This window comes from Dermacentor variabilis, chromosome 5, assembly GCF_050947875.1.
Source record: "Dermacentor variabilis isolate Ectoservices chromosome 5, ASM5094787v1, whole genome shotgun sequence".
In the NCBI taxonomy this organism is placed as follows: Eukaryota; Metazoa; Arthropoda; class Arachnida; order Ixodida; family Ixodidae; genus Dermacentor; species Dermacentor variabilis.
In genome coordinates, this window is record NC_134572.1 from 125,659,447 (window position 1) to 125,676,014 (window position 16,568).

At 46.8% G+C, this 16,568-nt stretch overlaps 1 protein-coding gene across 1 annotated transcript in view; it reads right to left on the reverse strand.

Annotated features, from left to right (window-relative positions):
* LOC142583145 (protein sax-3-like) overlaps positions 1-16,568 on the reverse strand; it is a 181,969-nt gene that overhangs the window by 26,858 nt on the left and 138,543 nt on the right. The window contains exons 3-10 of the mRNA XM_075693489.1: positions 12,887-13,168; positions 11,400-11,538; positions 7,364-7,491; positions 4,954-5,078; positions 3,815-4,175; positions 1,887-2,138; positions 701-880; positions 52-176 (exon numbers count right to left, since the gene is read on the reverse strand). Of these exons, the coding sequence (XP_075549604.1) occupies positions 52-176; positions 701-880; positions 1,887-2,138; positions 3,815-4,175; positions 4,954-5,078; positions 7,364-7,491; positions 11,400-11,538; positions 12,887-13,168 (1,592 nt within the window). The remainder of the gene's footprint in view (positions 1-51; positions 177-700; positions 881-1,886; positions 2,139-3,814; positions 4,176-4,953; positions 5,079-7,363; positions 7,492-11,399; positions 11,539-12,886; positions 13,169-16,568) is intronic.

Below are 16,568 nucleotides of genomic sequence, written 5' to 3' on the forward strand. Positions count from 1 at the left end.
TGCAAAACATGTCATGATGAATTAATCAAATCATGGAAACATGGGGGATACCTTCCAACTCAACTTCACAGCTGTTGAACTCATGGCGCGTATGTCTTGAAGGATCACCACACTGGCACTGAGCTTTGCTCGTGCTTCGTCAAGGTTGTACTCGGGCAGAAAGTGCTGTGCCAGTCCTGTGGATCAAAAATAATAGAAAAAGGGCAATTAGAGCTAGAAAATTTCAACTCGAAACAATAAAAGGAATGTAAATTTACAGGTCTGTCTTATACTAAGTGCGCTGCTCAGCCGGCACGCCTACTGCACGTGCTTAACACGTGTAGTGCTCTGCAATGCCAGTTCCCGCTTTCATTTTGCTGTGCACTACAAAGTGGGCCACAGACGTTTACCATTCGGGCGAAGTCGTCACCTCCTCAACCATCCTTGGCATATGACAACATGTTTCTATGCTGTTCAGTCAGTGTGGCATAACATGGGAGCTCCACTATTGTGGCAGTGTGCGTGCGTGATAATAAGTCTCTACACTGACGCAGTGCACTGCTATATCTGTGCATAGTACAGAAGGCAGTGACGGGTAAAAGTAATTACGCGAGGGAAATGCCTCGCGTAATACCTCGCATTTACCCGTCGCTGTCTTCTGTATTGATGGGCTGCTTTGAGCAGCACAGGCACTTTTTTTTTTTTCAACAAGTATACCTACCTAAGGTTCTTATAGTTTCAGAGGCAGGGCTGGGAACACCGAGACCATGAGAATTTTCAGCTCGTACGATGAAAATGTAGCGTGAGTCGGGGCGCAAGGCTCGGATGGTGTACGTTTCGGCAAATATTCGATGGGCTGCCAGAACCCATCCACTTTGGAGGTCACTGCTGTAGTACTCAACTGAAAATGGAAATGCGACACCAATTAACCTGTCCCTAAATTTCTTGACTTTTATTCAGAAAACTTACTCGATCTACTAGGCCGATGGTTATATCATGAGTGACTCACACCCAAACGCCGCCCAATGGCGAAACGCTCTTACGTAGGACAGTTTTTCGAAAAGCATTGCTTTTGCGAATACAATTCCGAACACTTGTAGCGAATTTACGAAGAAGTGGAAACTGACGTATAGATGTCTTTCAGTGACGTCATCCTAGAAGCCGTGTTGGTGGACCAGCAGGATAAGCAGCTGCGTCCGTTGGCGTCTCACGTGGCTACAACACTCTCCACCACAGCCGGAAGGGCACGGGCCTGTCCTAAGCTTGCCTTCCTCAATGGAAGCAGATTACCCGCGGCAGTGAATATCCCACAATGACGTCATCCTAGACGTCACATTTGAGCACCGTCACGGTGACCAGCTGCGTCCATGACGTCACGTGCAAGCTATCTATACACTCTAGACATGATAACATCTATAAATATGCACATTTTTACATTTCTTAGATAAGAGGCTCTATTGATGTCTTACGCAGAGCTTAAGTGCATATTTTCCCTGCAAACTTTTATAACATCAACGTTACCTTTAGAGCTGACGAAGACCAACCATAACATCAAAGCCGCCGCGATGTTTGCCGTTATTTACGGTAAAGAGCGCCGCATATACCAAGGAAAACGTAAATGTGCGCACATTTTAAAAGATTCTGTGTTTACAGTGTGCTCTCATCATGTAGTTGTTTTTCACCTCAATGTCATTGTGACGAATAGATTTTGTAGAAACTCTTCAATATGGCAATTTTGTTAAATAAAAGAGTGAACGCATTAGTATGTGCTGTCCTTGATCTCGATGAACGCTAATCTTTTATGTCGTTGCAGCTCTTAGATTGGTTATTATCTTCATGGTACCTCTATAAGACACGGCTACACATGATGTACGCAAGGTGCAAGTAATATTGCAGCTCCGACTTACTTGTGTATCCCTTGAGGGATGATGCGCCCACTTTCTCGCTCCGTTTCCAAGTTAGGGTTATCGAAGTCTCCGTTGTATTTACCGCCACAGGCTGTGAAGGAGGTCCGGGGAATGTGGAGGGGTCAGGAGAACGATGAAAATTCACGTTTGGATTGTGCGGAGAGTCAACAGTGAGAGACGCAGTCCAGGACGTATCGCCACTTTCACTTGAAGCCTTGCAAGTGTATGCACCGCTGTCCATCAACTGGAGGTCTGTGAAAATGCAGCAGCAGACAGAAACTCGTGTGAATAACTGGTCATTGGTTATGAATGTCGCTTTCTAAATGTCTTCCAACAAATGCAACATAGAGCTATTGCATTTGTCGCGTGTGCTTCCATTGGAAGAAGGTAGTCAAGTGACCTACACGAACAGGTACTTAAAGAGACCACATAATAAGGGCCACATGTTTTTCTTTCTTCTTTATTATTATTATTATTATTATTATTATTATTATTATTATTATTATTATTATTATTATTATTATTATGTGTTTGCACAGACCAGCATGCAACGAAATTTTTTTCACCAATAATCAAAGCAGTTAGAACTGCATGCTCGTCCAAGGACACTTCACTGCATGACATGTTTGCACTGTGAGAAGCCTGCAGTTTATGCGTGAAATGGCGTGAACTAGGAAGGGGGAGGCATGGTTCGTTTAGGACACACAGCAAAGTTTGGCTCTTTTATGCACCTAGGCGTACCACTAATATTTAAAAAAGTAAAGTATCGAGGAGGACTATTGCTTTTAGGCAGTTCCTTAAAGGCACCACTTGACAGCGAAATTTCAACAGACAGGTTGTGTTCAGCGCTTGTCTCTGATTGGCTGAGTAGTTTATTAATTAATTTATTTATTTACTGTTACTGGGAGAAGCTATTTTGCGGATTGTTTCCAGTTAAATTCCCATGCTTAGATAAAAAGACCAAAGAAAAAAATTGCCATGGCTGTTAAACCAAGTTTGTCGAGTGATAGCACGGTTTTGCTTACCTTGGGAAAGGACACGGACGCTGCTCAGCGCCGTCAGCAACTACCGCATCTACAATTGCACCACAAGACAAGACGCTGCTTGGCGGGGCAGCAGCAGCGAGTGAATTGACCTTCATGCTGCATCTCGCTTCAACGCGAACTAAGCGTCGAAAGCACAGCGCGTACGAAGGTACCAGCACTCGGTGCACTTTGTACACATCGCAGATCGCTTTCAACATATGGGCGCCCACGTGGCCTACGCAGCAGCCGCCGGTAGTAGCAGGCTAAGTCCCAGTTTGGGGGGACCTTGACTGAGCTTGAAGGTCAGATTTACGGAACCAGGCGTTCTCTGGTTTTGCGCTCGGAGTAGTAGAGCTATCGCTCTAAAATGAAACATGCCAACAGCTTTAGACAGGTCAGTTCGGGGAAAACGCTGATCGTTCGAATCGACCGCAAAGAAAATCTGTTTGCAGACGTGCTCAACAGACCTGTTCTTGGCTTTGTTGAGGAAAGCCTGTTCATAGGCTGACTGGCGATAAAAACGAAATAAAATGAGGCCGCCGTGGCCGCGATTTGATCCCTCACCCTCGGGCTTAGCAGCCCAACGCCATCGCCACTACCCCACCACGGCGCACAAAAATAAAACGAAACAGAGACGCAACATGGTTCGGCTAGACCGGATGTGTAACTCGGGCATCGCACGTGTTGTACCAGGTCTGATCTATCACATTTGTAATGACGTAAAGAGGGATATGGCAAGCAAAGCGAAGAAAACGCGGCGTTGAAAATAGATGCCTTACAGCTCCTTTAACTTAACAATAGATCGAATTGACCGTTCTTTTTCAGCGATATACCAATATTTTGCGCTGTCTTTCTAATTTCAAGCATAATGTGGAGCTGTTCCCGAAGGCGCCACTTCCTGACCTTGTATCTGCAGCATGCCGGACTCTAGCTGCGTGGATCGGGGCCGATCTTCGAAGCTCAGAGGTGAACCGTTGTACAGCCACTGCACGGAAGGCGTGGGCGTGCCGCCAGACTCGCAGGGTAGCTGGGCTGTCGTGTGCAGCGGCAGCGTCTGGTTGGCCGGACCCAGGCGTATGATCGGCGGCGGGAGGTCTGCGAGCGCCGTGACCTCCAGGTGACCTTTAGCCATGCTCGAGCCAACAACGGACAAGGCCGAGCAGACGTAGTAGCCACGGTCCTCCTTGCGCACCCCGGTGATGGTCAGCGTGCCCTCGTGACTGACCGAGAAGCGGCCGTGTGACTTGCCCGGAAACATCAGCACCTGTGTTGGCGAGACAGCGAGAGATAATTTCGGGAGCGCGCCGGCGACCTTTTCGCGCTCTACCGGAGGTCTATCTTCACTGCACAACAATGATGCGACCACGAGAATCTGATTGGTCGTAGTTGCAGCAGGTGCAGAGAGTGGGCGCTAGTCTATCGCTATGGGCACAATTTGATACCGAAGACTGCCGAGGCACGAAATGATCGACGTTTCTTACCCACCTAAAGAAATAAATGCCGCGGGAAGCCTTTGTGTGTCACCCTACACCATCACGCATTAATTACTTCTGCGCAACCCGTCTCGTGGAACGTTGTCCTATTGACATCAGTGCCCAACACTGACATTGGTAGGCCCCCGTTCGTATTTCGAAGTGGTGAGTTTATCGTCACTGATCGTCGTAAAGGTTGGTGCTCTCTGTGTTGATGTGCTGCTTCGCACGCATCACATGAAACCAGCGCTGGAAGACAGGACAGAATAGGACAGAGCGCACAGACAATAAGGACGTACAGTCTGTAGTCAACGCAATGTCCTTGTGCTCCGTTCTAATCTGTCACGAGTCTTCTAGCTCTGGTTTTCTGTGATCATGAGCCAAGCAGCCCAACAGTCAATTCGCGCACGCGTTTCTAATCGCGCTTCTTTAGTAGTCAGTCATGAGAAGTTCCTTAAAATGCGGGCAGTTGGTGCTTATCAGGAGGTTACGTATGTAATATTTCACGGATAGGAACACGGATTGGGCTTCATCACATTCGCAAATGCGCGAAACAAAGGCGAAGCGCACCTGGTTGCCTTCTCGGGTCCAGAACACGGAGGGTGGGGGGTTGCCTGTGGCGAGGCAGTCAAACTTGGCGACGCCATTGAGCCCCACTTTCTGGTCCTGGGGAGTGAGGCGGAATGTCGGACGTGCTGGAACGAGCGAGAAAACGAAAGGGCGAGGTGTGAAAATTGCCCCCGTATTCTCATGCCGGTACCGTTGTTTCAAGTGCTTTCTGCTATAGCTTGCGCCTCCTGTCTGGACGCAATTGGCATGTCAGTTGAAGCTATAACAATGATGTAATGTTTCTTTTACAAATAAAACTTGGACGTATCAAAGAAGCAATGAAATCTAATTTCGGAATACAGCATCCGGAATTTTGTTCTATTACTAAAGCAATTTGTTCAACACGAGGCGAATTAAGAGTCTGATTTTTCTCATAGCTAGGCGCGAAAGGAAAACTAGACCATATTGCTTAGTTTGTCGTCTGCTGGTTGTTACCAAATTACCAAATAATCTACAGACATTTGGCCACGAAAGGTATCTAAAAGCCTCTAAGTGCAGAATTAACTTATCGGGAAGAATTATATCACGCAGTTCATGCTATATGCGCGAATTTAGTGCAGCACAGTCTTGTAGACAGTATTTTCTGGAAATGTCGTGAAAGTAACCTTTATTATAGACATTTTGCACAATGCCGACAAACTTGTGCGGACATTCGGTTGCATTCACAATCGTGAAGGATAGACATGCGGGTGAGTGCAGGTTGCGCGTGGAAAGTTTTGGGCCGCCCCCGCTACTCTGCACGTTGCTGTGATTTGCTGCAGCTTGCTGTACAGTTTGCTGCAGCTTGCTGTACAGTTTGCTGTGGTGTTCTGACACACGCATAGCGTGTTCGCCACGTATAACGTCACCCTGCGAAAGCAAGCTTTTCTCACCGCAACGAGATAGGTGAACTATCTCGGCATACCGCTGTGCTTGCAACACCAAGGCGTCGTTGACTACTGAAAAGCGAGAGCGGCGACGGTCTATCGCGCTTGTGGTAACCTACACCTCTGAGTTAATGTTTCGTTTGCGGCTGCGATTACGCTAAAAGACAAAGGTGATGTTCAATAGCCTGGCAAGAGAACAAGAATTCATGATCGCCAGTCAGCCTCTAAAGTGTGTGCAGGAGTACGTTTATCTAGGCCAATTACTGACAGGGGACTCTGATCATGAGGAGGAAATTTCCGGAAGAATAAAAATGGACTGAAGTGCATGCTGTAGGCATTGCCGAGTCCTGACTGGAAGCTTACCACTGTCGTTAAAAAATTTAATTATGGGGTTTTACGTGCCAAAACCACTTTCTGATTATGAGGCACGCCGTAGTGGAGGACTCCGGAAATTTTGACCACCTGGGGTTCTTTAAAGTGCACCTAAATCTAAGTGCACGGGTGTTTTCGCATTTCGCCCCCACACCACTGTCGTTGAAAAGAAAAGTGTGCAATCATTGCATTCTACCGGTGCTGACATACGGGGCAGAAACTTGGAGCTTGATAAAGATCCTCGAGAACAAGTTGAGGACCGTGCAGAAAGCGATAGAACGAAAAATGTTAGGCGTAATGTTAAGAGACAGGAAGTAAGCGGTGTGGATCAGATAGAAAACAGGGATAACCGATATTCTAGCTGACATTAAGAGAAACGAAATCGAACTGGGCAGGCCATGTAATGCGTAGGGTAGTTAACCGGTGGGCAGTCAGAGTTACAGAATGGGTGCCGAGGAAAGGGAAGCGCAGTCGAGGACTGCAGAAAATTATGTGGGTTGATGAAATTTGGAAATTCGCAGGCGCAAGTTGGAATCAGCTCGTTTAAGACAGTGATAACTGGAGATCGCTGATCGCTGAGAGAGGCCTTTGTCCACTGCAGTAGACATAAAAATAGGCTGGTGATAGTGGCGATGATCTACGAGTAAATATTGCCTACAAACGTTGCAGTGAGAAGAACGCAGGTTAAAACTATACCTGCGCAAAATTTGAGCTCTGGAAACTGCGTGGTTTAAGCTGCTTATATATATATATATATATATATATATATATATATATATACACACACTGAAATACCACGGTCGAGACGACGCTTTATTCCAAGAAGGAAGAAATGGCGCCGACGCGAAAACGAACACGAGCCGATGACTGATGATGACTTGGGCAGATGAAGATGAAGTCCGCGTAAATGCTTACAATATATATATATATATATATATATATATATATATATATATATATATATATATGCTTTAATGAATCTGTAGAAGGAGAACAGATTGGACAGAAGGGCATCTCTGACCTGCGACATGCCTAAACTTGCACATATGCAGTGATCACCAGAGAGCTTATGAAAGTGTTTATGGCTGGTTAGCAAGGCATGCTGTGACAGATAATATGAAAATACAACTCACAGTGCACAGTAAGTGTCGCCGAAGCAGAAGCTTCGCCAACAATGTTTTCTGATTCACAAATGTATGTTCCCTGATCGGCAGGAATGACATCCTTGATGTGCAGACTCTTGTCCTCTTGAACGTATGCCCTAAAGAAGGAGAACGAGAGGTGTTGAAAATGACGTTTTAAAGCGCGCTTTGCGAGATGTTGAAGAATAGACAGAGACAGAAAATTCTGACTTCGAAATATTGGCACACACGTTCAAAGCAGATTGGTCTCATAGCCAGAGTAAACGCGTCAATTACAGAAATGTGTTCATAAAAAGTGTCAATAACAAAAAAGGGGATAATGAATATGACATTTAGAGGTTGTTTTTAGAGGACATCCCGTAGGTTGCCACAACGAAAAAAATGAAGAAAATGAAAGATGCATTGAACCAAATAAAAAGCGCCCGATTGTTATAAAAAAAAGTCCAGGACATGGAGTTAAACTGGAGGTCGAGATAATATGCACGCCAGCTTGTTTTTTCCTTGTCTGCGAACTTGTAGAACGCCACCGCAACAAAAGAGCTTCTCCGCACTAAATGTCATATTGCAGTGAAACACACACAAATTATTGAACGGGTATTGTTTCAGGGAAGGGCATTCAAATTTTTGATACCCGCATTGATGTCTCTTTTTAATGCAAAAGCATTATATGCCCCACTTCGAGAAAAAAAAACCTGGCGCCGGCGTGACCAAAACGTGGTACCAAAAATAGCCGACGGCGCAAAGAGTAAAAACACGTGAAGAAATGCTCGGATTGACGTAAAATTTCTAAGTGTCGTACACAACGTGGCATCCTGTCTTCCTTATATGCAAAAACTCACACAACACTTTTGATGGCGTGCGGATTATCGTCTTCCATCTCGCGCTAATGATCCTTCAATACAAAATGACACTGCTGCTCAACACTTTTGATGGTGTGTGAGTCACCGTCGTCATCGTCGTCTATCACGCGCTAACGGTCCTAATACGAAATGGCACTACTACGCTCCGCGTGTCTATTTCTTGGCCAATCTTCCATTGTGGGTAGGAGTGTATAAAACGAGGTGTACCACCACCATCATGTCTTGAAAGGAACGCCGTGCAAATTTACTACGTGAACGACGTCATACGGATGAATACCTAAGCGAAAACATTTCACCAAAGCGACTACAACGCTTTGGCATTCCCGCACAGAAGCAGTCCTAAGTGTGTCTGTCGAATTTTTTTAAATGCGTTATTTCTGGGTAAACATGTTTCCTGCGCTTGGTTTATTCATTATTTTTAACAATAATTACAATCATGGTGAACTCTCCGCACAGCTACGCAGGTTTTGTTGTACATGATGTAATATATGCTTTCGCACGCTGCCGTAGACAATAGTGGCTGCCGGTAGCAGCTAGAGATTGTTGCGAATGTAGCCAGTGAGCCCATTCATGGAAAGGGTGTCGGACAGTTCATTACGTACGTAGCGAGCGATGCGCACGGGGCTGACCCAACGTATGGTTGTCCCCTAAATGCGGGTACGTAGACCACATTCCCAGTAATAAGAAATGACAACTGAAACATGTCCTTTGTCTTTAGTTATAAGAGTAAGGCGAATCAGTCTGCCGGACCCCTTTCAGAACAGGCAGTTTTGGAATGCCGAGATGAACTGCCGTCGCACCCACACTCGGTCAAGGCTTTGTTGACCTTTTTAGGTGGTAGTGACCTATTAGAAAGACTATAATGACTCCATCGTTCCTTTTTTCACGCCTTTCTTTTTGTCCTCGCTCTGCTTTTCGTCTTTACTTCCCCTTTTCCTTCCCCTAGTTCAGAGTAGCAAACCGGAGGCTTTAACTTTGGTTAACCTCCCTGCCTTTCTCTCATTTACATCTATTTACATCTCTCTCTCATCTGCCGAAGCTGTTCACTTGTTTCGACGCTGATATAAAGCTTGTTCCTGAAAAGCCAAACACAGAGCTACAGGGGACTCCGCCATGTTTGCTTCCTTATTTTAAGCTTCTAAAGTGTTTAAAAAGTCAAAGGGGTCAGAGTAAGCGGAGACAAGTAACCAACAGTGGGGGAACGAGAAGGCATCAGCCTGAAGCCTTAAGAGGAAGCTTTAGCTCGGGCGCTCTAATCTAAATACATTAGAAGGAGAATTCGTTTTTCTGGGCAACCACCGCACCGAATTCGTCGAGGTTTGTTGCATTCAAAAGAAAGATTTAAAATCTATTGACCGTTGGTTTCAAATTTTTTTCCCTGCCAATTATTTATTAAAAAAGTGGCAAAAATCGAAAAATTTCAGAAAACGATACGATCAAGTTTACAACGCTGTAACTCAGCAAAGAAAAATGATGTAACAAATATGTGAATTGCATCTAATAGTAGATCTAAAGCGGACAAAATTGATGTTAGACATGAATCTAAAAAAAATTAGTAATATGTAAATACAGCATTTGCGGAACTCTTGTACACAGCGTAAGAAATTCACGTAAGATGCCATTTGACATATCAAATTTGTCTGCTTTCAATGATTTAGCGGATACCGTTTTTGGAACCGCGATATCTGTTCTGGATGAAGAGCCATAATTTTTTTTTAATTCGTGCTTCTATTTATCTTAAAGTTTCGAATTTTCTAATATCTTTTTCAGAAAATTGAGGCCATACATCGAAATTCCGCTTCCAACAGTCACTAGAATTTAACTTTCGTTCTCAAATGCAGCAAATTTTCATTAAAATAGGTCCAGGGGTTATCTCCGAAAAATGTTTAATTTGGCGTTTTACATGCATTTGAATTGGTCGCGTCGAAGTTGGGCCCGAGCTAAAGCTTTCTCTTAAGCCGTGAAAGAACGTTTTGACAAGTTACTTGTCCAGGCTTAAGGTTCAAGGCTGAGGCGTCCCTTGTTCGCTTACTGTAGATCTGAAGTTTTTTTTAATTATTCGCCCTAACTCGAAGTCAAAATTACGGCTTGCACTCGCGTATTATAATACGTTTCTCAATCATTTGACGATTTCCATTCCAAAACTGGCTGCGGTGGAAGCTAAAGTGGGCCTTTCGATTAATTGCTGTCGCCCTCTGCAGATGTCCGCTAACATTTCAACAAACTGCCCCACGCACACCCAATGTAGTGTAGCAAACCGGGTGCTCGTCTGGTTGAACTCCCTGCTTTTCTGTCCTTGCTCTCTCTCTCTCTCTCTCTCTCTTATCTACTGGTTGCACCACACATCTTCAGCATCTGTGGATCCACGGCTATGACGGCCATATATATGTATTGGGCTTCCCACGCTGCGTTATATAACGGGATAGCATTTATCTCTGAGCCACCTGTGGCGTTGTGTGTTCCATAGTTCACATGTTTTTGACGAATGAACTATTAAATACTCGTTACGCATAAGCCATGTCAAATAAGGAGTCAATAGTGCTTTTAAGTGTTAACAGGATATCTCTAGGTAGGGGTGGGTCCGTGTAGGGTGGGTTTTATTACGAATGTAGCCATAAGCTCCTAAAATATTCGAGGTCTGCGAGTTTTTTATGGACATCATTTGTGTAGTTCACAGATCAGGTGCTACAGTTAGCTACTCATTTGCCTTGTGTTTTCATTGTGTTTTCTGTGAGAAAAATGCAAACTACACATATACTGACGGTGAAGTAGGCAGCTACAATATTTGGTAAAGTACTGTGGAGCAGGTTGCGCAAAATAGCGCGGCATAAAATTGGGTAACCAAACCTGGCGAGCGGTCTTTGCAACATGTTTAACAGTTGGTTTTAAGTTACAAAGACTCATATGCAACTCACTCTACTTACACGGCATGTGAATCAAGTGAAGTACACTCAATTTTGCGTAGTGCCTAATGTTACAATATTGTCACGAGAGGAAAAGGCAAGCAGTCAGTTCCAACCGAACGATCGTTTACTAGTCGTTCCTGCAGCAGCTACCGCACACACTTCGTCCTCGGCTTCCAGCGTTCCTAGCGCGTGGCGGTATCGTGTTAAGAGTTCGCGAAAGCACCAAACCAGCGCTTTGCTTTTGTCAGCCACGCGACCCACCTTCCAATGGGCATCTTTCCATCCTGCCTCCTCCAGGTGACCGTTGGCTTGGGGTCGCCGTTGACTTTGCACTCGAACTGAACAGATTCTTCGGCGAGTGTTGTCACGTCTTCCGGGACCCGGACAAAGTAGGGCTTCGCTGAAGAGAAACGGCGGTGGGAGCCGGTGAAGCGCTGCGCGATTGGAGCTCTTACACTCAGTTCTGGTTGTGTTTTTTGTGACGCAAAAAATGTTAACTTTGAAGCAAGGCATGGTGAAAATGTGCCGGAAGGGATTAACGCTGCACGCTTAGTCGTGAAACACGCTATGCTAGAGAGGTCGATTACTTGAGGCACAAGGTCTCGCTCGGGCACAGTGCACAACAACTCTTTGCGGGCCGCATTGTTAAGCGTGTCAAGCATGGGGATAGCGGTTTGCTCAAGTCTGGGTATTTAGAGCGGATAACATTGCCATCACGTAGAGATTTGAGAAGAATCTCGGCGACATGGTCTGTAGCTTATATAGTCGCTAAACTTCCCCGTTTAACATGCCGAAATGACATGGTAGACACGCTAATAATGTAATTTACCTACCAGCATGCAACCTTCGATGTCTACCAACAATGCCCCAGTGAAGGGCAGTATTCCAGGTGCAGTCTGATTAACCTCCCTGCCTTTCACTCTCTTTCTCTCTCTCTGGAAACGGGCATTGTAACATCAGTTAGGGCTCTCCTGTTGCCAGTACCAATCTGCATGCTAGGCGATAACTATGCATTCGCGTGTGATAGAGCTGGAGCACGCGTAGCGGCTACTGCAGGTAGGACGGTATCGCTATAGTGATGAAGTTAATATACATTAACGGCATGCTAAAAACATAGCGACAATCTTTAAGTTCGCATGTGTCCCACTCTCATCGATATAATTAATGCTTTGTAATATCATACTGACTGTACCGCTACCGGCGGTATTGCACATATTAGGGGACACCTGCGCATGCTCGACGGATTACACGCAGCATGTGGCCAGCAGGGAAGCAACAACGACAGAAGACGCGCTAAGGCGTTCCAACGATTGAGAGCGAGAACAGAGCCTGCCCATGCTATATGTGAACGTATTTTAGCGAAATTATGACTAGCAAACTGAAATGAATCAAAGGTAAAATAAAAGATGCCTTATATGAATGGACACTACGAGCGGAACTATAGCGGGTTTTTATTAACTAAGATAACTATTAATCTAGCCTCTTAGTCTAGCTTATTATTCTAGCATATATATATATATATATATATATATATATATATATATATATATATATATATATATATATATATAATGGAGCTGATTGGGAATGTGCTTCTTGTAATTTCTACATTTAAGGGCGCTGTAATGTCTAACACGATGTTTAAAGACGAGATATCCCGCTGATCATCAATTGTGTACAGTCTAAGGGTCCAAGACACAGCGTAGAAATGCAGCTGCACCCAGGTAGAAATAAATTCGTCACCCAACTGTGCACGGAGAGCAGCGCCGGCGGCGAGTCCCTGGTGCCGAGCATGTTGGCCGCCCGGCACACGTAGCGGCCCTGGTCGGAGGGCCGCACGTCGGCGACGAGCAGGGAGCCCTGGGCCAGGAGGCGGACGCGCCCCGTGCCCGGCTGCACCTGGGCGCCGTCCTTGAACCAGGTGACCGTGGGCTCGGGGTGGCCCCTGGGAGGCAGGCACTCCAGCGTCGCCGACTCGCCCGCCGCCACGCGGACGCTCTTGGGCAGCTGCCGGAACTCGTCGCGAAGCACTGCGCGGATGGGAGTGGAAAGGGAAAGCGCATTAGGAGACAAGGAAGGGATACTGGGTGCCCGTGGTTTCTGCCGTTGCGTACACCAGCGCACAATGTACTTTCTTCGCAGTGACATTAGTTGAAAAGCTCTTTCGTTCAGTTCAACTGGATGAAAGGGGGAGCCTTATACAGTAACTCTACATTGTGCAGAGCATAAGGATGCGACTACCTGGCTTCTTCGTTTCTTCAGCCAAAGGCACTGCACGTCTCTCGAGTTTCTGGAAACCTTCCGACCTGCCACGCGTGGGCCACACGAGCGCCGTCGATACCGAGACGGCACGACAACGGCGGCGGCAGTTGTGATTGCGCGAACGCACCGCGAGTGTCCGCATAATTGCTGTCGCGCCAAAACATACATTCGTCCGACAACGACACTGGGGTTCGAACCCACGTCCTTTGCGCTCGTGTGGTTGATATAGTTCAACGCACTAACCACAACGCTGTCGCGCAGCTTTGGAGCTTGGTAACTTGTTGGGAGGAGTGGGGGGGGGGGGGGGGGAGAGGGTTGGGGCGCCCGGCCCAAACAGACTCTGAGAGCGGTAGCGTCTGCGCATGTATATTGGAGGCCACGGCAGGCAGGTTGATTCGGGTGAAACACTGAAATTTGCGCACTATATTTATTTTCCTTGTTCTTTTTTTTTAGGGAGTAGGTAAGCGGAAAGATTATGGAAGGAAACCGTATTGAAATAGAGAAACCATCTCTTTACCATCACCTCAAACTTCAAAGAGCGAATTCGTGTTCCCCGCACGACACGCAAGCTGCATACAAACCAGATGCGTTACGCAGCACGCCACGGAATATACCATCCTGTGTGTCGTCTGCCGCGCGGTTGCAGCAGCACGTAACGACACCAGAGGGATTGCACGAAAATGAAAGAGGTGACGTGAGTGGCGGTGGTGCCGAAGAAAGTTTGCGAAGGGCCAGCAGGAGATGCCCGACGGGGCAGCACGGCGAAAGAAATGCAGGCAGCCGAAAAAAAGACATCGCTCAGGACCTTGTAAACAGCGTGCGACAGGTCGTCTGTCTCTCCGCGGCGATTTACTATTCCCGGGACTGCGCCGCGACACGGGATCATGCAGATGGTGCGGGGCATGCACCGACGGCGACCCCGCCGCCAGCGTTGACGTGACCCGGCGCGTGCCAGCCGGCGAAGGTGAGTTGAAAGGACGTGGGCGTGGACTGTACTTTGTCTCCCTATAAAGAAAGGTGCAGCGTTGTCGAGTCTTTATAGTGGTCATGCCTGTCAAATAGGAATTCGCGTAGGTGAAGTGTACCGTGTTCCTTGAAGTGGTCAAGAGTGGTCGAACAGGGCATGTCTCAGGCATGTCTTGAAGAAACGCGCGTGTCTACGTACCAGGCCTCCTCGCGGGAACTGCAAGCACGCGACTGTGCAAAGAGAGTGGTACGACAACTAAGGACTCTAGGGATTGCGCGAGCTTTGAATCTAGTATCAAAGCCGGGAAATGTGAAAATGACCGCAAATGTGCAGCGAAACCAGCGTCAGTGACTCAAGCGTTGTGAACGTAGTCAAGGAGTTGAAGAGTCGAAGAACAGAAGATACATGCATTATTACGCTAAAAAAAGTAGGTATCTACATAGATAATGCCAAAATACAATGCTCCTTTACAGTTGGAGCAGAAAAAAAAAGCCATTAAGAAGTCCGTCTGGCAGGCGGACGAAGACGAAATATCTCCATTGCTGTTCACTGTCATGGTTGCAATATGCGCTCGACATCGATTTGAAAATATTAGGCGAGTTAGAAACCTATAATTTGCAGATGACATGATCCTGCTATGAAATTATGTAAATGGCGTATCCATATACTACTCTGGTATTAGATTATGTAAAAAAGACTGAAATTTTTCGGGTACAAAGCGGGCTCTTTTGACACAGAACATGAGTAACAGGAGACCTTAAGAGGGCTTTTCTTCTGTGAACTTAAGTTGATGATGGCGAGATGAGAAACACAGACACTGGAAACTCTGCACTGTTTTCATCCGGGCGCTGCTGATCGCCCAGCATGCCACGCAGGTTTCACACTGCTGCACCGTTTTAGCAATACCAATATAGGCATGCCAGCAGGAGCGACAATAACTCGCTCCGAGGCGCCGAGGATTAAATCCCAGCAACCCCGCGGGCGCGATGCTTGGCGCGAGATTTACGGGCCCGGCCGGAAAGCGCGTGCATATGTAATGAAGCTCCGCTTGGACAGAGGTCTACCGCCACGAACAGAAGCGTGCCCGACAGCTTCTCTCTCCACAAACAGGGAGAACGGCCTCAGCGACTACAGTTCGTCGCGCGGTTGTGAGAAGATTTATTACAGAGGAAGCACGACATGGATCACTCTTACCGCGCCTTGATTGGTCGCCTTCTCCAATGGGAAGCGGCACGACAGTTGTGATAATCCCGCCGTCCATCTTGTCTCTTTGCTTGCTTATTTGTTTGTGATGTGTCCGAACTGAAGCTTCGGGCACACGTTATTTTTGGAGTAATACAAGCCGGCCGTCGCTGCTCGCCTGAAGCACGAACAGTTGTGTCCTTCATTTTTTTCCTCGCACATGCCTTTAGCCCTGCAATTTTCTTTTGTGTCGAATAACTTTCCTCTCACCTCTCCAACGGCCAGCGGCCTCGATTTAAGCAGGCGAGAGGACTCCGACTGAGGTCGGACGTATAGCCCTTTTACGGCGCCGTATATACCACGGGCGCCGACACATTTGGTCCGGTGATATCATCCGCTAATTGTGCGCCTTCTGATCGGCGTTTGCTCGGTTGTTTACAATGGCCGCGGCGGTTACGCGCATGGCTCAGACAGTCACTATTTCGGCAATCACGGTAAGTAGTGAATGGGCATACAGACGGCACAATACTTTGGTTGAAGCTGCAGAGCCGCCGGCATTGCTATCCCAATGTGTGCGAGCTTATCGAGTGAAAGCGACCAGATCGCCAGCTAGTGCCGTTGTCAGTTATATTGTGTTATAGGACTATCCTTGCTTTCCCTCCTATGTTCCGCAGGATGCCCACAATACGCGAATCCCCGGAGAGTGCACTGAGATATAGCCACGTGGCACAGACAACACAAAGCTCACAGTTGGGCAGTATTGGACGGTACACCGAACACCACTTGGCGACCAAAGGAAACTGGTGGCGTGGCCTACACTGCTTGTCAGGTAATGAAGATGAGTTAAGACGCAGATTGTAAACCTTGTTCATTGGTATCTAGATTCTCTACCCAGTATCTGATGCCCAAGTAATACATCGACACGTGAACGCACTGTCAGTGCTGTTAGCGCGATCGAAGAACATTTTTTGTCGCGTCGGGTACAACGCATGACGGACGGTCGAGTTTTGAGCGATGAA